Genomic DNA, 25028 nt, shown 5'->3' on the forward strand with positions numbered 1-25028 from the left:
TTATAATTTTATTTAGCTCTATGAAGAAACCTTTTTGTGTTTTGATTGGGATTCATTAAATATTTAAATTGATTTTGGGAATATTGTCATCTTTGCTGTATTAACTCACTCCTGAGGATTAGATATTCTTTCATTTATTTAGATTTTCCATCATTTTGTTCATTTTAGTTATTTTTAGCATATGTATTGTTAGATTTGTAGTTTACTATATTGTTTAGTATATTTTACAGATAAATTTTGCATTCCCACAGCAACTTTTCCTTAAAATTTAAAAGATGAAAGAAGTCTACATTATCAGAGTTCCTATTCTAAATTATATTAGTGTTTTATATATGAGAATAGGGAGGGGGATAAGTATTGTTTACAGTTAACGTTGTTATATGTACTATTAATCAAATCCAACCTTTTTTTCCCATTAACATATGCTAAAATTTCTCATCTCACCTGAGTTATCCATGATATATACAGATCATGTGTGAATTTTAGTTTTGGTTAACTCTGAAATAAGCACTGTTTTTGCTGTTACTCTCTGTAGGATTTCTTTTTTATGATATTTTCTTGGTCTTTCTCTCTAAATAAGAGTGTAAATTATGTTTGTGAATTAATTTCATAGCCTATAACCTTACTAAAGTAATTTTTTGGTCAAGACGGTATATCTTCTGCTTATACCATTAAGTCATCTATAGATAATGATATTTTCACCTCTTCATTTCCAGCATTTATTCCTACAATGTCTTTTTCCCATTTTGCTGCAATTGCTAGAATTTTCAGTACTGTGTTAAATAAAAGTGGTATAAGTGAACATCCTTGTTTTATACCTCTTTCTAGTGGAAGTACTCCTTGTATTTTCCCATTGTTTATTATGTTGACTCTTGAGTATTTAAGTTAATTTTAAGTTTAGTTGGGATATGTTCACTTGTATAAAAATGTTTATTGTAAAAATCTTCCCTGTTATGACTTAATATACATTTCCTCACATCATGAATTTTTTTTTAAAATGTAGATGTTTTTCTGTTGTTTTTAGGACCATAGATCGTTCTGTTTTTAAGCCAATTGTCCAAATAGCAGTGATTGAAAACTCAGAATCCATAGACTGTCAGTTACTGGCAATCACACATGCAGGTATGTTTAAGTCATCAGTTGAAGAGATACGACATTTATTTTCTACTTCTGTTGTGCATCATTGTGTAACATAAAACCACAATCCACTGTAGAGCTAGAAAAGACCTTCAAGACATCTAGTCCAAGCTCCTCATTGGGATAAAGAAAATAAAAGGCGCAAATCCTATATATTTCTTCAAATAGAACTTTGTTTTTCAAGGTTTATTTTGAGTGGATAAGGAAATCAGTCAATCAAGAGAATTATTAAATGCTTATTTTGTGCCAGGCATTGAGAATACAAAGACAAAAATGAAACTGTTCTCAAGGCCTTTCTATCAGAGAGGACAGTGCATTGTATAAAAACATATGCAAATATATACAAAACTAATACATAAAATATTGGGTTGGAGGGGAGGGAGATGGTAGCAGCTGTGGGGAGCTGGTAAAGATCTCATTTTGGGGGTGTTGAGTCAAGCATTGAAAACTAGGAGTTCTAAGAGTCAAGGGAAGGCAGCCTGGAGCTCAGAAAAGTTAAGTAACTTCCACAAGATTTTGTAATTCATTAGTTGCAAAGCCAGAGCTAGACGCTGGATTCTCCCAACGCTGTCGTGGTTTTGGAATCTCTGCAGTAATTAACCTCAGGTTGAATAACTGCTTCACCACCAATTAAAAATATAAAAAATTTGTTTTATTTGATTGTGATAGCTGCAGTTTATTGAACTCAAGTAAGTATTCCTATGAGACAATTGAAGTGAATTCAAAGACTGTGAGTTTAGCAGAGATCTTTGTTTCTTATTAAAACTTTTGATCATGAATGTGTGCCACTAGCAAGCATTTTAGTTCTATAATTATCAGTGACCAATTTTCGTATTTTCCTGTGTGCCTAGGTGTAAGATTATATTTTAGCACTTGTCCATTTAGACAACCATTTGCAAGGCCCAGTACACTGGTACTAGTTCATGTCCGCTTACCTCCTGGATTCTCAGCTTCTTCAACTGTGGAAAAACCATCAAAGGTGCATAGAGCTCTTTATAGCAAAGGTAAGTTCTGGAATATGCTTTTGTTGTATTTTTTCATTGTATGGATTTCGAGACAGAGAATTGCATCTTAAGCATAATTATTTCAGTTGTCCCACATTATGCCCATTTACACCATTGTTATTTAATACTTTCTTCAGGAGAATTCATAGGTGCACTTTTCTGTTTTGTATTTTATTATTTAATGATGCTAATTATTCTAAATCATTCTAAAAGTTCAAACTTTTAACTATTGAAAATGGAAGTTTCGTTTTAAGTCATGCCATGACTATTAATAAAATTACTTATACCTACTTTACTCTAAGTATGTTTGACAAAGATATTTAGCATTTCTCTAGAAGCTTTTCCTAACTTAAAAGATGAAAAAATTAAGATCTTTCACTTTGAGTTTACACTCCAAATTCACTTAATTTTTTTTAACATGAGAATTGTTTTGTGAATAAATGTTATTTGCATTGCTTTGTGTACTATCAATCAGCTTCCAATTTTTTTCTCTTAACATATGATAATTGATAAACGTGCAAATTATTTGCTTTCAGGGATATCAGTGGACTCATCCACTTATACCAACAGTATTAAGCCACCAACAATAAAGTCAGCTAAGGAGGAGAGGGGGCTAAGTACAGAGAAGTCCTTGACTGAGCATGTGTTTTTGACTATTTTCAAAGCCAAATAACAAGTTTAATGTTTTTGTTTACCTGTTTTTAAAAACATTTGTACTTTTGCACACAGATAATGTAGAATTTACTGTGTACTTTCAATTTGTTTATTTCCACTGTCTTAGGATTGACTAACACTTTATGTAATGCTGAATATTGAACAAAAAATGCAGTAACTATTCTTTTAAACACATATTTTACCTTTAAGATGATCTGAAGTAAACATGAACCAACTATTATGTTTGTTTGAATTTTACAATGGTTAATTATAGAATAATGAATTGTGGGTTGATTTTTTAGAATTAGCAAATGACATTGGTTATCCATATAATTTGTTTTCTGCATATAGTTATATTTATGTCACTTTTACACTTTTTAGGTGTTCTACTCATGGCAGCTTCAGAAAATGAAGATAATGACATTTTGTGGTGTGTCAACCATGATACCTTTCCATTCCAAAAGCCAATGATGGAAACCCAGGTGATTCATCCTGAGTATTCTGGAAGATTTTAACTCAAATTTTAAATACAGATATTTAAAAGTGTAAATACATTCCTGTAAGGAAAAGGAAAAATTGTGATTTAGTTTTGATTATTTGCTTCTAATTATGTAGATGAAATTATATTAGAAAATTAAACAGAATTGAACAATGTTCATTTATTATGTTACAATTTGTTCTTTGCAAGTCATTATCAATGCTGTGTTTGCAGTGAATTTCATATAATTTGAGTTTTTGAAAGTTTCATATGATGTGCGTGAAGCTATATTAAAATAACCTGCGTTTAATCCTAGGTTTCTTCCTTGAAATACTTTTGTTTCTTAATGAATTTTCTTTTTTCAATTCTATGGAAACTTCACTGTTTTCTGGTTGGTCTTTTTTTATGAGGCAGTTTCTACAGTTTAAATTGTTTTGGGATTACCTAGAATGTCTTGCCTAAATTTTGGACTTCAGAGAATTGAAAGACAGTGCATCCTCAGTTAGAAAACTATGGTTATTACAGTTCTGGACTAAAGAACACTACTGGATTTGGACATAGGCTAACCTGTGTCTGTTTAACTCTGGGCCTTAGTTTCCTCATCTGTGGCATTAGGGTTTTGTACTAGAAAATCTTTGGAGTCCTCTTCCAGTTCTAAATCTAGGCTCCCATTAGTCAGCAAGCATTGGTTAAACAGCTACTTTGTGCTCTACACTGATGATAAAAAGTCAAAGAATGAAACATCTCCTTCTTTCAAGAAGTTTACATTCTGTTAAGGAAGCCAACAAGTTCAAGTATGCACAGAATAAATATAAATATAATGTAAAGAGGGAGCAAGGGCACTAGCCATTGGAAGGGATTGAGAAGGGCTTCATTCATCAAGAAGGTGGTGCTTAAGCTATGTCTCAAAGGGAGAGGCCAGGGTGTGAAGGGAGCACTCTCTAGGTTTTGGTGATAGCCTTTGTGAGGACACAGTAACCGAGGGTTTGATGGAAGGTCCTGTGAGGAACAGAGAATGGAAGTTTGCATGGATCACATCCTGTGCGAAAGGGGTGTAATGTGCTATGAAGCTTGGAAAGTTCATTGGGGAAGGCCATAAAGAACTTAAAAAGCTAAAAAGAAATTATATTTGATCCTCTTGGCTATAGGGAACCTCTGGAGTTGATTGAACAGGGAAGTGACTTGGGCAGATCTGCACTTTAGCAATTCTGTGGAGAATAGCCAGGAGTGGAGGGGGACCCTCGGTGGGGCAACCATTGCAATAATCTAGGGAAATAGTGATGAGGGCCCAATCTAAGGTGGAGGCTTTAGAAATAAAAAGATGGAATTTCATCCTATGTTATATTATGAATGTTTCTTGGAGGAGAAAGAAAAAATTGAGAAAATTATTATATCCGTAAGAACTATTTGGTGGTAATTCAGAAACAGTAATTCGCATATTAGCAAAAAGAAATGTTAAATTAACTCTCCATAGTTGTCTGAATTGACCATTATCTAGGAGTGGTATGTACTTTGGATTAAGAAGAACGTATAGTATGAGCCCATTGTAAGCATATAAGTCACATCACAAAATATAAGTGATTTTGAAGTTCAAAAATACTGCTGCCTTTGCCTTTTTGATCACAAGAAATTTGTATGAGTAGGGGAAAGAACTGAAAATCATAAAAATCAGAAATTGAATATTAATGTCTAAAGCGTGTTTGTTAAATTATCTTTCTGTTCTTAGAATAGTAAAGTGATTTTCCTAAAAGTTCTTACCTTTAGTTAGTGACTTGTGAAAACGATTTTTTTTTAAATAGATGACAACACGTGTTGATGGTCATTCCTGGGCTCTCTCTGCAATAGATGAGTTGAAAATTGATAAGATAATAACACCTTTAAATAAGGACCATATTCCAATAACAGATTCACCAGTTGTTGTACAGCAGCATATGTTACCCCCAAAGAAATTTGTCTTGCTTTCTGCTCAGGTAAGTGTATACATTTCATATTAAAGTAGAGTTACAGAAAAAGGAAATGGTGGTTAATAGCTCTGTGAAACATTAGGCTTTAATATATTCTCATTTAGCACAATACCATTATCTTGTGATTGTCATAAATATTTGTTCTAATGAAGTTTTAGTGATTATAATTTTTATGTAACTTAATGGAGTTATAATTTATATGTAGATAAAAATAATTTGATAATTGTGGGTATTAGAAGAATAACAATTTCCTGAAATAATATGCTTTATTTGCCATTATTCAATATTTTGAAACAATGTAAGATCCCATGCCATCTGGGTTCGATTTCTGTTGTGTCTTTTTTTTTTTTTTGCTAGCCCAAGGTCACACAGCTAGTAAAAGTGTCGAGTGTCTGAGGCCAGATTTGAACTCAGGTCTTACTGACCTCAGGGCTGGTGCTCTTATCTGCTGTGCCACCTAGCTGACCCTGGGCTTGATTTCTAAGAGCAGCTAGTAAAAAAAAAAAAGTGATCAATGTTATCATTAGCATTTTGAAAGGTATTATGTCGTTCTGTGGATCAAGTGCTATGTTTGATGTTGAAACATTAATGACTTCTTTGGGAATGTTTGGTTTTTTGTTTTGTTTTTTACAAGGGTGTTGAGTTCTTTATCGTTTGTATCTTTGTCTTGGTGAGGGTGCAGTATTTGATTTGTCACTTGTTACTCTGCAGTTGTAATATTTGTGCTCATCAATTTCTTCATTTTTTTCCTTAGGGGAGTCTTATGTTTCACAAACTTAGACCTGTGGATCAACTGAGGCATCTCCTTGTTAGTAATTTGGGGGGAGATGGAGAAGAGATTGAAAGATTCTTCAAATTGCATCAGGTGAATATTTGTAACTCCATATATTCTTGTCTAGTCGTAGTATAGAGTGTTTACTTTTTTCATATCATCCAGGTAGCCAATAGGTGGTTGTCTTTTTACCTCATGTTTATTATATGCCATGAAATTTCAGCTTATATAATAAGCCCAAATGAGCCTCTTTGGTTTAAACTTCTCTTGTTTAAAAATGAGGATTACTATGATGTTGAAGAATAACAAAATCAACCAATTTAATTCTTTAATCTTTTTGTATTTGTTTTTATTTCTTTAGTAGCTCCTGTTTTGTCCTTATATACTGATGTTTGGGGACAGAACTGTACTTTAGGCTCCTTATTGTGGTCTGTTCTGATTTTTCCTGTGGATAGATTTGATGAATGTACTTTAATCCATGTTATAGCAAACTAGGGTCCTACTATTATTTTAAATGGTAAATGTAATTTTTTCTGTTTCATTAATTTGACTTTTCTTTACAAAACACAAAATGTACTTTTTCCTGTCACTGAGAGAAAAATAACCCATAACGAGAAAACTATGAATTGCTTTAAAAAACAACTGTAATTCAGAATAAACTGAAAGAAGCTTTCATGACACAATACATTACTCTTTTCTGAGTAGTAGGATATTAAGTAGGAGATGTCCATAAATGAAGAAATTTGGATTAAACTAGGGAATAATAGAATAGAAGTAGTACTATTAATAAGGTAAGAAGTGCATACTATAATCTTACAGGGTATCTTTTTAAAATAGGCGGTATTGTCAGATTTTTTTTAGTGTAAAGAGATTAAAATATATTTAAATGTTTTAATATTTGCAATATTTATGGATGGTAGTATTTCCTATAGGAGGATCAGGCTTGTGCAACTTGCCTTATCCTGGCTTGCTCCACTGCTGCCTGTGATAGAGAGGTATCTGCTTGGGCAACTCGTGCATTCTTCAGGTACAGAGATAAATGTTGATTTCATCTGTATTATATTGTTTCAGTTGTATCTCTGAGTCCTGGAATTGTATCTTTTAAAATTAAAATATTGTTGGAGAAAGACCAGGATTAGAGCTAATTTCAAATTTAGATTGTTAATGAATAGCTCTTGAATAAGAAATTGAATATCAATAATCAATCAATAAACATTTGTAAAAGAGATTTGTGCCATTTAGCTTCCTTAGAGATGCCAAGAGGATAGAGAACAAAATTGCCCTTAATCAGGAACTATCAAATTGAACAAATTACATTAATGTAGCCCATATGAAAATAATAAATGGTAATGTGCACCTCCTTTCTCATCTCCTCCTAATCTAAACCTCAGGTACCACTATACATTTCATCCTGCTCTTTTTCTTTTTTCTTCCTTTCTCTGTTTTCTCCCTTTTTTATTTCTTGGCATTCTAGTAACATTTTGTGAGTCTGGTTTGTTAAATCTCTTATGAAATGCAAGTTCCATTAGGACAAAGAACTTCATAGGCTTCAAAACCAAAGGACTCAGTTTGAAACCATGCCTTTCCACTAGCTTTCCACTTTCTAGCCCTAATGCTAGAGTGACTATGAGCAAGTTATTTAAATTCTCTGGGCCATGGTTTCCTCATTTGTAATAGGAGGAACTAGATTGACTAATGTTTTTCCTGCTCTAATTCCCATTACCTTTCTTTTTCTGATTAACCCTGAGAAATAAGCCCCCAATAAAATGTTGATGAGGAAGAATTAGATTGATTCCGCTTAGTTCCTGAGAACAGTGACTAGAAGTTACAAAGAATGGATTTTAGTTCAGAGTATATGTGTTTGCATGTATGCGTGTATGTGTGTAGGTGTGTAAAACAATTAGAGATGTACAAAAAAGTAATGGGCTGCTTTTGAAATGGGAAGGATAGTGAGTTTCTTTTCTCTACCCTAAAGTCTACTTTTCAGTCATGTAATAGAGTGGATTCATGCTTCAAGTAGAAATTGAAATAAATGACTTCCCTTTCAGTTCTTAAGGTTCTGTTATTTTGTATTAAAACTGTGATTAGTCAAATTTTAGTGACAGTGAAGGACTTTGAATAGTTAAGAAGAAATGTGTTCATATAGATGTTTTCTATGAAAAAATATCGTTTTTAGAAAGAGTACATTATGATTTTAGAGATAAAAGCAAAAGACAGCCTTATGTGGAAATTACAATGCTATTTTGTATAAAAAATGTTTATAATTGGCATATGGTTGATATAATTTTAAGAAGTATATTTTAGTATAATACTTTTGCCTCTTAAACATTTTGAACCTAATCTGAACAACATATATATTTAATGAAGTGACTCAGGATTTTACTATTAAAATAGGTATGGTGGAGAGGCACAGATGCGATTTCCATCAGCTCTTCCTCCTCCAAGTAATGTTGGACCCATCTTGGGGTCTCCTGTCTATCCTAGTGAGTATGAAGTGCTGAAATAAGACTGTTTTAGTTTCTGTTTGAATTTCGTAAACTTTGTAACCATTTCCATAATGTTTTTTAAACGCTGAAAGCATTTCATTGTTTTAATTATTGCTGGTTTTTTTTATGGAAGAACATACGTATCTGCTGTCACCTTATATCTTAAATTTTGTAACACATTGGCATCATTTCCAAAATCATGGTTCCTGACAACTAAAATTTTGTACCAGCATTCTCAAAGTGAGAATTCTGAGAAAGCTGCAATCATGTTATTGAATTATTTTGCCTCTGATAGATTCCATGGGGAGCATTCAGCTTCCCTGGGCTCTGTCCTCATATCTATGGGGAGATGGTGCTCACAGGCCCGTTGGCCTTGAGGGGTACTTTGTACCTTATAGAATCTATTTCCAAAGGTTTTTATGTTTCTATACATATATATTCTGCTTTTATTTTTAGGTTCCCCAATGCCTGTCAGTAGTCCATACCCTAATCCATCCTTTTTGGGAACACCCTCTCCAGGTACTTTACTTTGTTTTAGACTTAAAAGCATTGACAAGCTAAACCTGCCCTAAATATTCTTTGGTTAATATTTTTAGTCCCTGGTAGGAATTAGCAGTGGAAGTTCTCTTCCTTAAGACTCTCTTCCTACTGTAATTTAATTTGCAGACATTCAGGAAATGAATGAAAATAGACCAGATAGCAAAAAGGGCATTACAGCTGCCATTATCATGGGTCAACAGTGGGGCTTAGTTTGACAGAAGGCCCTTGGTATGCTATTCATGGCAGATCCCTTACTCAGGTGCGAGAGTGAACAAGTTCTGAAATGGCTTCTAAATAATCATGTTCCAGACTGAAGAGAAAGCAAAGGCATTGTCAGTCTTCCTTTACCTGTACCTAGCATTCCTCTCATATGATGTAGATATTTCAGGGTGCCGTATTTGGACTTGAATTAGGTATTAAGGAAAATCAAACCAAATGTCTACTTAATTGTGTCGTGCACATGAGGAAAAACATTTGTCATTGAAGGTTTGGAAACTTTAAAGAATTTATGTGTGTCCTAGGTGTGCATTCTCCTGCCATGTCAACACCAGTGTATCTTACTGGAAGCCAGTTGTCTCAGCCTACTACAAATATTGGGCCAGAGATGGTGTATTCTGGCAAACACAATGGTATCTGCATTTACTTCTCTCGAATTATGGGGTAAGTTACTTAAGGAAAATGCATTATTTGAATTAGCTCTGTGATGTTTTCTATTCATTATAACTTATAATACAATTTTTTTTCATTTTTTGAGTTGATAATAAATTTTGTTTGAACAAAGCAGAGAAAATAAAATCCCTGGGAACAATTAAGCAAAACAACAACAGAAAAGGGAGGGATTGTAAGTAAGTTTATACATAGCCATGCTCCTCTGGGTTTTAAAAAACAGTTTATTCAATAAAGGGAGGCTGTGTGCTACAAGGTAGCATCAGCATCCATTGAATATTTTTAAGTACTTACTGATAGATGTTTTTACATTGTTTTTCTTTCTGTAAAATATCTGTCTCTCCTCCCATACTCAGCAAGTCATGCCTTAATAAGAGAGAATAAGGAAATAGGAAAAACAAGTCAGCCAAACCAACTAATATATCAACTAAATCCTACACCATATGCAATATTACACACCTAGAGTGTGCAAAAAAGAATGAAAGGTGCATTTTCTCAACTCTTTTCCAGGGTCAGGTTTGATTATTATAATTACACTGTTATGTATTCACTTAAAAAGTAATTTTATGTTGTTGTGGTTGTATATATGTTTTTCCTGGTTCTGCTTACCTCCACCTACATCATCTTATGTAACTGCTTCTCTTCATATATTTTATCAGAATGTCTCCTTTAGCAGCCTTGCATAAACTGCAATTTGCATTATTTTCTCTCAACAGAAGTTTAACGAATGAAGTAAATTTGACTTTTTGGGATATGTCAAGTATAAAAGCAGCTGATTTCTTCAGCATTATATTTTAAATTGATGTGCTAGATGAAGGTCATTAACAGTGTTTAGATTTTTTTTATTGAGTCAATGCAATAGTTAATTAAAATAGTTTCCTGTGTTTCAGAAATATTTGGGATGCAAGTTTAGTTGTGGAGAGAGTATTCAAGAGTGGCAACAGAGAGATTATTGCGGTAAGTGTGGGGTGCCAGTTTTTAGTTTTTTTGCTTTGTACTTATTAGGCTCTTTTAAAAATCCTTTTATTTATGTACATTTTATTGATTCTTTCCTTTGTTTTAAATATTACTTTCACTTTACAGGGACTCCTAATAATTGTCTAAATCCTCCCAAATAATAACTATAATCAAGGAAACCAAACTGATAACACTAGCTGTGTCTGAACATGTATTAGGCTTTTAAATAAGAAACATTTTTGCATGTGTTTGTACCTCGTGATTTATTTCAAATTAAAACAATTTAAATGGAAAAGTTTAAATTTTTTAGAGAAGGCATGTGTACATATATATATGCACATATATGTATACACACACACATACACACACACACACACACACACACACACACACATATATGTCTTCTAATTGTATTGAGTTGGCGACCTTTCAGATATCCTCTGTTATCTACTGCTAAAGATTGTAGAATTGAAACTGCCTTATATTTACTTTTGTACTCCATCAGATTAGAATCACAGTCTTAGAGATCTTACAGGTCACCAGGGCCAAAATCTTTATTTTATAGATGATGACACACAGCTGAAGTGACCTGGAAATCTCTTTGTGTATCCCCAGCACTTAGCACAGTGCCTGACACATAGTAGGTGCTTAATACATGTTTATTGATTGATTTACAAATATAAACTCAACATATTTCTCTCTTTTTTGCTTGACTTTTTTTTTAAACACAAAAGTTATCTGTCATCTTTTCAACTCTGAGGCTGTTTTATTTCCATATTTGTTTACCTACTAACCCCTAAGTCTCAGTATGAATCAGTGGGTAGCTCCCTTTGTTTTTTCTGAAAGTCTTGCTTGTCACAGTGAGCCAATCAAGTTATTTTTATTCAGTACCGAGTGTTCAAGTTGTTACATATTTTATTTTGTAATGTAGTTTTTCAGCTTTTTTGAATGTTCCTCTTATTTGTAGATTGAAAGTAGCGTACCACCACAGCTGCTAGAATCAGTGCTACAAGAACTAAAAGGTTTGCAAGAATTTCTGGACAGAAATTCACAGTTTGCAGGCGGCCCCATAGGGAACCCACAGTAAGAATAAAATTTGTCTTTTAAAAAAATGTTTTATTTTAAATTAATCATTTTTGTTTCATTTTTAAGTATAAAGTTTCAATCAAACCATCTTTTCATTCTTTACTATAAGTGTTGGTCCATGTCTTGAATTAATTCAATTTAAAGGTCTTTTTCCAGTACCAGTCATTCTCAGACAAGGCAGGCCTACTGTATTTGCTCTACTTAAATATTAATGAGGAATATTCCTTCATTTATTAATTTCACCTTGATTTCTGCCAAAATTGTCACGATTGCTTCATATTATCTTTTGAATTTGGATCCATACCCAAATATTGACATGCTTTTTTACTTTTGTCTCAGTTTCTCATAATTTCTTTTCCTTGGGAATATTAAGGGGACATATAGCTCTGATAGCATACTCTTTTATACCCTCTTTTACCACCATTCTTCATACCAAGTCTTTGGAACTTCAAGGGTGAAGGAAAAATTAATGTAATTCAAATGAAATTTCCCCATTTATATCAGCTGCCCAAATTTTTTATTCCAATTTCAGTACTACTCCTGCCAGAGTGCAACAGAGGCTGATTGGATTCATGCGTCCTGAAAATGGAAGTTCTCAACAAATGCAACAGGAATTACAGAGGAAATTCCATGGTATGTTATTATTCTTGCAAAATCAAATGTGCGTATTTCTAGTCTAGAATCTCAATTAGCCAGATTTGCCAGTTGAAAAATATTAATTTCCTGCTTTGTACAAAGTTCTGTGCTTAGTTTTGGGAGAAACAAAGATAAACGAAGGCCTGATCCCTCTCTAGTAGATTGGAATGAGTGAATTTGTCAGTCACATGACAGCATAAAGTTACCTTTATTTTCCTTGTTACTGGGGTAAACTGCAATTAATGATGATAACCTGGTATTTGTATTTTTCAAAGTGCTTCCACATTCATTTCCATCAAAATCTTTTTTTTTTAAATTTAATCATACTTTTTAAAAAAATAAACATTTTATCATGCTAAGGTTTTTTAGTCATATACAAAATAAACTGATATGGATTTCACCCGTATGTATTTTCTTTGCTTTCACTTTGGTGGAAATACTTAACTAACAAAGATATGGCCCCAGCAATCAGTATCCAAAAGAAGAATAAAAAAAAATTAGGATGTAGAATTTCTTTTTTTAGAGTAATAATAAAATGTTCACAGCTGTAGGATGGCTATATGATGCCTTCTAAGGAGTTCCAGTGAGCTCTGATTTTGTAAAAACTCACTTACCAGTCATTGAATCCTGTACATGTTAATCAAGGGTTATGACTACAAGATCCTTCCTGGGGATGAGCATTATCCCAACTCTTACCATTTTCATTTTATATTAGTGATACTGTCCTATGGTGTAGCGTAATAATGGCTCCTGAAAAACTTAGAAACCTAATGTCAGCAACTGTAAAACATAAACATTCTTAACCATGGGTCCCTGAACTAACTTTAAAAATATTTTAATAAATGTGTTTCGGTATAATTGCTTTCCTTGGTAATGCTTTTAATTTCAATCTTATGTATTTTAAGACATTCTGAGCAGGGCTTCTCCAGAATGTCAGGTCCTTGGCACAGGAAAGGTGAAGAAGGGCTGCTCCACAGTGTTCGTCACTGTCATTCTCTGCCCACATGCTGAACATGTCATTTCACCGCCATACTATTCTACATCGATCTTTATTATGAAACTCCCTAAGTTTTATTTTTCCAGCAGAGGCTCAAGTGAGTGAAAAAATTTCACTTCAAGGGATCCAGCAGTTGGTTCGCAAATCATACCAGGCTTTGGCTTTATGGAAACTCCTGTGCGAACACCAATTCACTGTCATTGTTGGAGAGCTTCAGAAGGTATTTTTTGTTCATGGAACATATTAACAGTAGAGTTCAGATTGTTTCTTCAGATGTGCTTGACATTTATTTACAGTTTAGAGGAGTCAGTTATTTTGGAGAGGATTTTATTAATATATAATAATGGTATTAGAGAATGATCACCCCAAGAAGCATGGTTACTGGTTATAAAAACTGACCTTTGAATGAGAGTGCATGCATATGTGTGTGTGTATCCATATTGTTCTGGTTCATAGTGACTCTTTCCCCTAAGTAAGAGTTTTTAGAAAGGATTATTGATATTCCTTATTTTTTGGATGAAGTTCTTTTCTTAGATAGATTCTTACTCTTTTTGAAATTTAGAAAACTGAGGGTGGTGTTTCATCAGAGGTATCTGTTTATTAATGAAAATTATATGCTCAGTGCTAACCTAAATAATAGTTTTTAGCTTTATTTAGCATGCACTGTAATTTGAGGTAGGCTTTAAGGTTATTGATAACATACCAGCAACTCAGTATTCACTTTGTGATTTATCTGAGGGATATCTCTGGCTAGCTTTCTCTGTCACCAGTCTTCAGGGCTTCCTTCCTCCATCATCATATGGTGTGTGCTTTGCAAATGCAAAGTAAATAATAGCTTATATATAGAACATGTAATTTGCTGCTCCTCCCTTCCACCCCACCTCCCACCCCAGTCTCATAATGAATTGAAAGACAAATGTGAATAATTTTTTAATTGTTCCATGCTTCAGACTCCCTAGAACCCTGTTGTTATCCAATTAGGGTACATAACCAACAAGCTGTAAAAATGTGTTCAAAAGAGTTGACTGGCAGCCAGGAGCCTGGGTTTTAGTTCCAGCCCACCAAGACTGGACAAGTTGCCATTGTTTTCCCGTCCATAAAGTGGGGAAGGGGTGTTTTGGTTCTCTAAGGTTCCTTCTGGTTCAAATGCAGTGATTTTATAGTTTATTTGAGGATGATGACATCTCCCTTGCATTATGAATTTAGTTGGTGTTTGGGGTTTTTATCTAGTGGAGAGAAATTTGTGCATATATAATCTTGCTTGGAAGTGTGAGGCTTCTCTACTTTTCAAATACAGAGTAGTATATTTATTTCTTCTAGGAATTTCAAGAGCAATTGAAGATCACTACTTTCAAAGACCTGGTCATTAGAGACAAAGAGCTGACTGGAGCATTGATTGCTTCTCTTATCAATTGTTATATCAGAGATAATGCTGCTGTTGATGGTATCAGTTCACACTTACAAGACATCTGCCCTCTTCTGTATAGCACAGATGATGCAGTTTGTTCCAAGGTATGATGAGCAGGGTCCAGAATTTAGGAAGGTTGTAACTGGTTAATAGGGCACTAGACATGAGTTCTGTTGTATGACCTTGAGCATTCTATATGCGTTACCTCTCTGGGCTTCATTTTTCTATCTTCATTATGAACTCATAAGAGTAGATGATCTAAGATGTAAAGAGGACTTATGGATTTATCTTAAAATATTTGTTTTATAAAAAAAAGTATTCATATCTGAATGCCTGAAATTAAATTAAAATATAAAACACCTCTTAAAAGTACAGGACAGAGTTGCAGTAAAAATTCAGTTTAACGGAATATTAGGAAAGTATACCTGATAATAATAATGATGATGATAAAATTATGTTCATTAATAATCATATTTATATAGCCCTTTAAGGTTTACAAAGTGCTTTCCTATAAAACATTGATCATGGTAATAACATATGTAGTGTTTACCTCATGAGGCCCAAATGAAATAATGTATGTAATGCATTTTCAAACCATGGAGGACTATAGAAATGTCATTTTCAGTATTACTATTTCTCAAAATAACCCTGTGAGGTAGATAATGCCATTATTATCCTCCTTTTTTTATAAATGGGAATTGAAAACATCTTTATTCAAAGATATAATTATAATTAATCATAATCTACCCATGTAGTGAAATAAAGCAATATGCTTTCTTCCTTTAGGTGAAAAAGATTATGAAGTTGTCATTGTAACTTTTATACTAGAGATATCAAACATAAGTTTGATTTCTTCACTTTTATTAAAGATCATTTACCAAATAGCTTACTTTCTGCTACTACAAAGAAGCAAATTTGTAAATTTTTAGTATTTTAATTAATTTAATATTTTAATGATAATAGATCAAGTGTATGTTCTACCCTAGATGGAATATATAGGAATATTCCTTTACCTTGCATACGTTTTTGCATAGTCTGATTATCTATTTATGTTTAGGCAAACGAGCTTCTTCAGCGCTCCCGACAAGTTCAAAGTAAACCTGAAAAGGAAAGAATGTTAAGGGAATCACTGAAGGAGTATCAGAAAATTAGTCATCAAGTGGATCTTTCCAATGTTTGTGCTCAGTATAGACAAGGTGAGAAACAAAGTGTCTTTTATGGTTTTTTAACATGCAGGATCAAGGGTGGATAATAGAATACAGAGACACAACAAATAAGGGAAGTTACTACTGGCAAGCATCTTTTTTAAGGCATTCTTCTCCCTATTGGCTTTTTGTACCTCTTTTGCCTTTTGAGTTAGTCTGTTTTTCAAGGTGTTATTTTCTTCAGTATTTTTTGAGTTTCCTTTAGCAAGCTGTTGATTGGTTTTTCATGATTTTCTTGCATCACTCTCATTTCTCTTCCCAGTTTTTCTTCTACTTCTCTTACTTGCTTTTCAAAATCCTTTTTGAGCTCTTCCATGGCCTGAGACTGATTCATATTTTTCTTGGAGGCTTTGGATGGAGGAACTTTGACTTTGTTGTCTTCTGGTTGTATTTTGTTCTTTGTCACCAAAGAAAGATCCTATGGACATCAAGATACCAGATGTGAAGTTTGAAGATAATATATTATTTTTGTGTGCTTTCTGAGAAAGAGATGTATTTAATTATTCAGTTGTCAGTGAATCTGTGTTCTCTTATCTGGTTGCTTCCTCAGTGGTACTAATCACAAGCCATCTTCACCTTCCCATCCTGGGGGGTGCAGTGCAGTACACAGGCCATCTAGCCTGGCACTTCATGATTGATCCATCACTTCTTAAAAGTATATTATTTTATATATTTTAATGTATTTTGATTAATTTCTTAGTAATCTTTTTGTCTTTTCTTCTTTCTCCCCTTCCCACTTAAAAAAAAAATAACAACAAGCATGCAGAGTCAAGCAAAACAGATTCCTATGTTGCCTATGTCCAAAAATGTGTCACATTCTGCAAGTTTAGTCCATCACCTCTCTGTCATGAAATGAGTAGCATTCTTTATCATTGATTCTCTCAAATCATGGTTAGTCATTGCATCATGTTCATTTTCTTTTTAATGGTAGCTAACAGTTACATAGCATTTTAAAGTTTGCATCTATTGTTTTACATCTATTTTCTCATTTCGTTGTTACATCAACCCTATAAGATAAATGCGGTTTCCCCCATTTTACAGATGAGGAAATTGATGCTGGCTAGGGTAGCACAGGAATAAATGTGTGATGAAGGATTTGAGCACAGGTTTACCTGACTCCAAGTCCAGCACTATCCACTACGCCACCTGTCTCTTTTGTCTGGTCATATATCTCATTGATGATATCTCTTCCGGGTTTTTTCTTTTTTTTGGTGTGTTGTATGTGTACTCCTTCATTTGGTAATATGCTGCAGCCTTTTTGCACCCACCATGTGTCTCTCTATTTTCCTCTGGATGACCTGCAGTATGGATTCAGATGTGGTTTTCCATTATTCATAGTCAGCTAATCAATATAATCCCCAATCCGTCATTTTCCCTTTTCATTAGTGCGTTTTTATGAGGGTGTTGTGGAACTCTCTCTCACGGCTGCTGAGAAAAAAGATCCTCAAGGTCTTGGACTCCATTTCTATAAACATGGAGAGCCAGAAGAAGATACTGTGGGACTGCAGGCTTTCCAAGAGAGGCAAGTTGGCAGTTGACAATCCTAATGGTATATCAGGGTTGTACATTATGCTTTTTGTTATTGTTTTCACATTTGAAACAGTTTCAGTTTTAATTCACCTATATATGTTTATTAAAACACTTTTTTACTAAATTATGAATTATATTTTTAGTAGTAATTTGAAGTTTGTTTCTGTTCTGAGTTCGTTATTTTGTAAATTTAGGATAGGGCTTCTAAAAGTCTGCACAGTGTTGGATAGCTATTGAAGAGAAGTACACAAAGGAACTTTTGTAAGCTGTGCTAAAGTACTTGAGCCATTTTTGGTATTTGTTTTCATTATATCATCAGCTTTTATGTTTGAAAAGGAATTTTCAGGTGTGTTTAAAAAAAATCACTGTGTAACCTGTAGTTCTTATAATAAAAAAATAAAAGCATATATTGTATAATTTTTATTCATATATATCCCTATTAATTTTTCTCAAATTGAAATGTTTACTTAAATTATATGAGTAAAAGCCAATGAGTTAAGCCACTATCTAAATGTCTATGATATCTTGTAAATTTTTACAGGTTGAATAGCTACAAGTGCATTACAGATACACTTCAGGAACTTGTCAATCAGAGTAAAGCTGCTCCTCAGTCTCCCAGTGTGCCTAAAAAGCCAGGTCCTCCAGTTTTGTCATCAGACCCCAATATGTTGAGTAATGAAGAAGCAGGACATCACGTAAGGAGTCAGTTTTTGAAACAAAGTTTGTAGAGGTGTGTAGGAAGCCTTGGGGAAAACAAATATATATGTGTCTTGGAAATTGCTCCTGAAGTGCTCCTAACATATGATGGACTTGCCCTGTATCAGAGCCATAAATTAACTACACTGTTGTACATTCTAGGTTGTGATGAAACTTCAAATTTCTGTTTATTAACAATTTTTATTACTAAATTAGTGTGTGTATGTATATATACCAGCTAATCTCAATCATCAGTGAATTTTTACAATATTTTTATTGCATATTTTTTGTCCTTTAGTTTGAACAAATGCTTAAATTAGCTCAGCGGTCTAAAGATGAACTTTTTAGCATTGCTCTTTACAACTGGCTGATACAAGTGGACCTTGCAGATAAGCTGCTGCAGGTAAGAGTGGTTTTTCTTCATGTTTTAATTCTTTCATTAGTGTTAGGGTTACATATACCTAAGTACATGTGTAAGAATTGGGAATTGTGTTCTCTCATTGCTTGTTAATATGGAACAAATTTGTGTCTTTTCTCAATCCGGAACTCAGGTTAGAGTTGTCATCTTCAGTGTTGACAGGAATAACGAATGTGTCTATGTATGCTACTGTCTATGTCTCAATGTCATGGTATGACTTGCTTCACATATAGTATGGAACAACCTCTTAAAAGCAACACTAGGGGCAGCTAGGTGGTGCAGTGGATAGAGCACCGGCCCTGAAGTCAGGAGGGCCTGAGTTCAAATCCAGCCTCAGACCAGACACTTGACACTTACTAGCTGTGTGGCCCTGGGCAGGTCACTTAACCCCGATTGCCTTTAAAAAAAAAAAGGCAACACTGCCACTGAGCTTACATTATGTTTTTAAAAGGCCTTTTTAACAAAAATTATCTCCTTTTTTTACTTGTTCTTTAAGATTTTATTTTTATGTTCCTGATTTCCTTAATGAGATACAATCACATTTTAAAAGATGTGTGTTTTGCAATTTTATTTCAATGGTGTATATATATTCAACAATTAGTAAATGCTTTTAACTGACTTTATAAATCTTCCAGATTGCTTCCCCATTTCTGGAGCCACATCTGGTCCGTATGGCCAAGGTTGATCAAAACAAAGTCCGTTATATGGATTTACTCTGGAGATACTTTGAGAAGAACAGGAGTTTTAGTAATGCTGCTCGAGTGTTGGCTAAACTAGCTGATATGCATAGGTATGAAAAAGGTTTTGTTTCAGTGTGAGAAATAATTAAAAATCTACTTAATTCTGAAATAATATTGAAGTTTTAAAAGAACACTAAAACTTTAGTCATTCAGGTGTTATAACTTAGGATTCATGATCATTTGGAGTGACTTGGGCTGAAATTTACCTTTTTCCTATATGCCTGTGAACATATGGACAGCTAGGTGGTGCAGTGGATAGAGCACAGTGGATAGAATGCTGGCCCTGGAGTTGGAAAGACTCATCTTCCTGAATTCAAATCTGGCTTCAGATGCTTATTAGCTGTGTGACCCTGGGCAAGTCACTTAATACAGTTTGCCTCAATTTCTCAGCTGTAAAATAAGCTAGAAAAGGAAATGGCAAAACACTCCAGTATCTTTGCAGGAAAATCTCAAATGGGATCACAAAGAGTCAGACATGACTGAAATGACTGAGCAGTTTTACTCTATTCTTCTTAGATCAAGCCTTACCTGGAACCTTTCTAAAAGGCAGGATATTGAGAGGACTTGCAGATGTTCCATATGAGGATTGCTTGAATGAATTAGTGATGTTTAGTCTGGAGAAGTGTGAAGACTCAGCAAGGGGCATGAAAAAAGTTTTGAAGCATTTGAAAGTTTTCATGTGGAAATGGGAGTGGGGGGTGGCACAGGAAGAGACTTGTTCTTCTTGGCCCCACAGGAACGAACAGAAGCAGTGGGTGAAACTTACGTAAAGACAAGTTTTGTTGAGCTACTTCTGGAGGCAGTGACTTCCCCTTCATTGGAGGTCTGGTGGCAGGTGCAGAGTTGCCACATTTTGGAGGCTGTGGTTAAAGGAGGTTCTGGGTCAGGTGGAGGGTCACTCTAGAGTCTCCTTCCAACCCTTGGATTCTGTGGTTCTGTTGGTAATAACCCATTTTCAGGACCCTGTGCCTGAGAATACTTTTTACTGGTAGCTATTAAATAGAACTCCTGGATTTGCTTAAAAGTAATCTAACTATATTTCTTTTTAATTATTGTATAATTCTAAATGTTCAGTAGTTCAAACTGACCACTCCAAATGGTTCAGTTAGGATAAGTAGTGAGTAATATAGTAACAAGATATGTGTTGAAATAAATTTTGGCTATTTTAGTTAGGCTTTTTTATGTTGATGTCAGTGACACCGAGGCAAATCATACATGCATTCATTCCTCATTGTTAAATGAACAGCTTGGATAAATTAAATATGTAGGTAATTAGAACCCCATTTTAATGGATAGATTTGTTGAGGAAGGAAGCCAATTTAACAAGAATTATTAAGCAACTTTTACATGTAAGACCTTAGAAAGATGAAAATACCCTTATTGTTGCCTATTCAAGATTTCACCTATTTGTGGTGAAATCAGCCAAACCAAACTTTTGGCCTGTGCCATATGATGAAATTTTTCTCACAGCAGTATTATACTTTTAAATTCTGTAGTTTGTGGGAATTTATGGTGTATATTTTTCTATTTTAGTATCATCCTTAACCAGGAAAGAGTAGTAAATGATACTGGGTATGAAGGCCCAAAAAGAGAAAGGAGCATTACACTTTCCTTTTGGGGTTTCCCTTGTTGAAATATAGCTGCACCTCTTTTACATGGCAGAACTGAGCCAAAGCTGGGCTGAGTCAAGGGAGAGGAGGTTTCTAGGGACCCAGGCCTCTTAGAAAAGATGAAACAAGATCTTTAGAACCCCTTAGGACATTACTAAAAGTAGTCAGTTTATTCTCTTTCCTTAAGAAATTTCGTATCATTTTGTTTTTACTTTAAGAGCACATGGAATCCCAAAGTTAAGTCCAGCCTTCCTGCCTCTTACATTCACAGTGGCTCAGGTTCTATGTGGAAACTCTCAAATTTAGCCTTCCAGGGGTGGAGAGGGCAGCCTGTACTTACTGATCTGAGGAGGAGAATGAAGGAAGCCAAAGGGAAAAGAAAACTAATGAGTTTTGAAGTCTCTTAAAAGGCAAATTCAAGCAAAGGACCTAGTTAATTCATGGACTCAATCAAGAATCAACATTATTGGTATTCATTGCAGTGCAGCAGTTATCTACCTTAAGGTATAGCTCATGCCTACAGAGTGCCTTAAGATTTGCAAAATGCTTTACAATATTATCTCATTTGATCTTTACAACTCTGGGAGGCAGGTGTTATTTTTATCCTTATGATCCAGATGAGGAAATTGAGGCTGGGAAAGGTTAGGTGACCAGGATCACACAACTTATTAGTAAATGTCTAGGGTAGGATATGGACGTGAGCCATCTTGACTTCAAGACTAGCATCCATCCAGTGCACCACATGGAGGAGTGTACAGCATAATCTTTGTACAGTCCACAAGTGCCCATTCTGTAAAAAATTAGAGCTGTTCATTGTTTGTTGGTTGTGGAATCCCATTCCATTCCTTTCCTAAGTGACTTCTTTTAGAGAACCTCAGAAATAGGTATTATAAAAAATTGTTTTGTATTAGTGTAATTATCACATTAAATATTGATTTTGGTGCATGGAAAGGTACCTGAAATCATAGAGTGAATGGTCTGAAAGAGAAAATGGGTTAAAGTTTTCAGTGAAGATAGGAAACAAAAAACATTTAAATTGGTATTTATTATTTCATTTCCTTATTATACCATCCATGCAAAATAGTCATGTTTTTTAAACCTGCATGTGATCAGTGACAGAGTGGGGTATGTTATACCGTACAGATAGTCACTTGCTCATCCTGGGTTACCTCAGCACCTGATCTGTCTGATATTATTGTTTCATTATTGTCAGCCCCCAAGCCCATGCTTTGTACTGCCACTATGCCAGAGGTCTGAAGCACCTCCTCCTTTGTCTGTGAACCTCTGTTTAAAAAAAAACCTATTCCATTCACATATACTTTTAAATGTTTAGGAAGGATAGGAGGAAAAATCCCTTTGAGAAATTAATTCAGGAAATTAATCCCTATCAATTCAGGAAATGTTTATAGAAGCTTTTACTGTGATCTCTCCTTATGATACTGCTTGAGATTAGGAGCCAAATTTGATACATCTCTTAGATTCCCCACAGTACACAGCTTGTTGCTTAGCCACGATAAAAAGTAATACAATCTTACAGAAGGATACTGTAAGGAAATGCTGTTTATGAGTTTTCACAGTTACTTGTCAGTAGTTTAGAATGCCCCTTTATGTTCATTTTAGGCAAAGTGCTTCATCTTAATATATGGGCCTTGGTGGCTGAGGCGCCTAATTTATGTTTTTTGGGTTTTTTTTCCTTCAGTACTGAAATTTCACTTCAACAGCGTCTGGAATATATTGCTCGTGCCATTCTTAGTGCTAAAAGCTCCACTGCCATTTCATCGATAGCTGCAGATGGTGAATTCCTACATGAACTCGAAGAAAAGATGGAAGTAAGGAAAATGAGTCATTGAAACCTTCTGCTTATTATCTCTCATACTTGAGGAAGCGTCTGCCTCGCCATTGAATTATGCTTGTATGAAGTGGTTGATCCATAGCAGCTACAGATTTTATTCTTTCCTTTTTGTCCATGTTTCAGTGCATTAAAAATGCTGGGGTTTTTTTGTTTTTAAATCAGCCATTTGGATTGTCTAGATATAACCAGCATGGAGCTGTACGTAATATGGCATGATAAATGTAGAATGGCCTCCACATCAGCAAGACCTGGGTTCCAGTCACGTGTCTGACAGATACTGGCTGTGTGACCTTGGGACTTAATTTCTTAGCACCCTAGGCACTTCTCTCAAGACTAAATTTCTGAAAAGGTGATGGATGACCTGCATAGAGTTTCACATTGGGAGCTCTTTGTGGATGGGCACATGGAGAAGAGAATAAGCATTTATATAGTGTCTACCTTGTACCCTGTGTTCCTCTGAATGATCCTGTGAGTTAGGTAGTATTATTATCTCCATTTTACATCTGAGGAGACAGAGGCAAAGAGGTTAAGAGACTTACCCAGGGTCACACAGCTAATAAGTGTCTGACAGTAGATTTACTATAATTTCAAGAAATTATAATAGGCCTTGTGAGATCCAAAAGGTAAAGAGTTGTTGGTTTACTAGAGCATTTTATTTCTTAATTATATTCCTTTCAGGATATTCAGAATGCATGCCACCTTGGGTTGGGGGGAGGGGGAGATGGGGTGAAAATTTGGAATTCAAAAACTTGTGGGAGTGAATGTTGAAAACTAAAAATAAATAAATTTATATTAAAAAAAATTATTTTCCTTTCAGAATTTTAAGGCCCTATTATTTTACAAAAAATGCCCTTTCCCCCCAAATTAGGTTGCTAGGATCCAGCTTCAGATTCAAGATACATTACAAAGACAGTATTCCCATCATTCTTCGGTGCAAGATGCAATTTCACAGCTAGATTCTGAGCTAATGGACATAACCAAGGTAATAAAGACAAAACTGTTGTAGAGCTTTTAGAATTTTTTTTGCCAAAAATGCAAAATAAGGTTATTTGTTTGGTTTAGATTATGTAGTTAAAAAAAAAGATTCCCTGGAGTCTGAAGGAAGGCCAGGAAAGCTTTAATGGTTCAGGAGCACCTTGCTGGTATTTCCAGAGTTGACTACCACTTTATTTGAAAAAAGCAGGTTGACAGTCTCAGCCTAGTGAGAAATACCCTGATAACTTTTAGGAACAGTCTAACCCTGAAAATCTGTTTAATTTTGCTTTGTTTTTTCATAAGGATCTCTTACTACAAACAATTACCAACCTCCACCCTTTCCTTTGGAAGCATTCATTTTTTTATATACTTTTCAACCTTTTTCCACTCAGACTTTTTTGACCATGACCATTCCTTCCAATTTAAATCATCTTTATTTCTAGGTTAGAGGACCCTATATTAGTGGTGTTTAGTACTATGGTTTCTCAGACTCCTATCTGGGAAAGATGATTCATTCTCAATAAATAAATAAACCTTTAGCATTTTTTTAAAAAGTAGGACTTTCTAAAGAAATTTTGTTACATTGTCTCAGCTTTCCCTTTCTTAAAAGGGAGTTTTCTGTGTCATATTTCATATTCCATTTTTAGGAGAGAAAAAAGCCTTATTGGTATGTTTTATTTAACTTAAACAGGATTGATAAAGTTTCACTGGATTGGTTCACTACATGTATAGTTTTCTTTGGTAAATCTGTTGTTTACTTTTTCAGCTGTTTTGTGATTTAATTTACTTTTTGAGTTTCTTTTTTTCTTTTCTTTTCTTTTTTAGCTTTATGGAGAATTTGCTGACCCATTCAAACTTGCAGAGTGTAAACTTGCAATAATTCACTGTGCTGGTCATTCAGACCCTATCTTGGTTCAGACACTTTGGCAAGATATTATAGAAAAGGGTAAGTGCTTGGATATACTGATAAAAATGTGTAAATGACTTGGAAGAAATAAGAAAATGCTAGTTGCCCAAACATCAAGAACAAGTAAAATTTTGTTTACCTGGATGGCTGAGTGCACAGCCATGTAAGGTTGACAAAATTACAAATTCAGTTTATCATTCTAAACATTGGTGTATCCTGACCACAAAGAAAGCTGTATTTCTGTCCTGTTGTAAATATTATCTTTGAAAAATCACCTAGTGAGAGTAAGAGGTGCCTGCCCTAAACCTCT

The 25028-nt window shown here is 34.4% G+C and overlaps 1 protein-coding gene across 2 annotated transcripts in view; it reads left to right on the forward strand.

The window, feature by feature from the left end:
• Window positions 1-25028, forward strand: part of NUP155 (nucleoporin 155) — a 49063-nt gene that overhangs the window by 16358 nt on the left and 7677 nt on the right. The window contains exons 10-31 of one of the 2 annotated variants that reach the window (XM_020995952.2): window positions 1025-1122; window positions 1989-2141; window positions 3177-3277; window positions 5073-5243; window positions 5992-6102; window positions 6942-7036; window positions 8404-8492; window positions 8952-9014; window positions 9557-9695; window positions 10592-10658; window positions 11626-11741; window positions 12277-12377; window positions 13464-13597; window positions 14698-14889; window positions 15843-15981; window positions 17377-17512; window positions 18062-18215; window positions 18515-18619; window positions 19270-19424; window positions 22684-22813; window positions 23705-23818; window positions 24637-24757. In XM_020995952.2, the coding sequence (XP_020851611.1) occupies window positions 1025-1122; window positions 1989-2141; window positions 3177-3277; window positions 5073-5243; window positions 5992-6102; window positions 6942-7036; window positions 8404-8492; window positions 8952-9014; window positions 9557-9695; window positions 10592-10658; window positions 11626-11741; window positions 12277-12377; window positions 13464-13597; window positions 14698-14889; window positions 15843-15981; window positions 17377-17512; window positions 18062-18215; window positions 18515-18619; window positions 19270-19424; window positions 22684-22813; window positions 23705-23818; window positions 24637-24757 (2684 nt within the window). The remainder of the gene's footprint in view (window positions 1-1024; window positions 1123-1988; window positions 2142-3176; window positions 3278-5072; window positions 5244-5991; window positions 6103-6941; window positions 7037-8403; window positions 8493-8951; window positions 9015-9556; window positions 9696-10591; window positions 10659-11625; window positions 11742-12276; window positions 12378-13463; window positions 13598-14697; window positions 14890-15842; window positions 15982-17376; window positions 17513-18061; window positions 18216-18514; window positions 18620-19269; window positions 19425-22683; window positions 22814-23704; window positions 23819-24636; window positions 24758-25028) is intronic. The other variant, XM_020995960.2, reaches the window with a different exon arrangement.

Source organism: Phascolarctos cinereus, unplaced genomic scaffold, assembly GCF_003287225.1.
Source record: "Phascolarctos cinereus isolate Bilbo 61053 unplaced genomic scaffold, phaCin_HiC Scaffold_4;HRSCAF=312, whole genome shotgun sequence".
In the NCBI taxonomy this organism is placed as follows: domain Eukaryota; kingdom Metazoa; phylum Chordata; class Mammalia; order Diprotodontia; family Phascolarctidae; genus Phascolarctos; species Phascolarctos cinereus.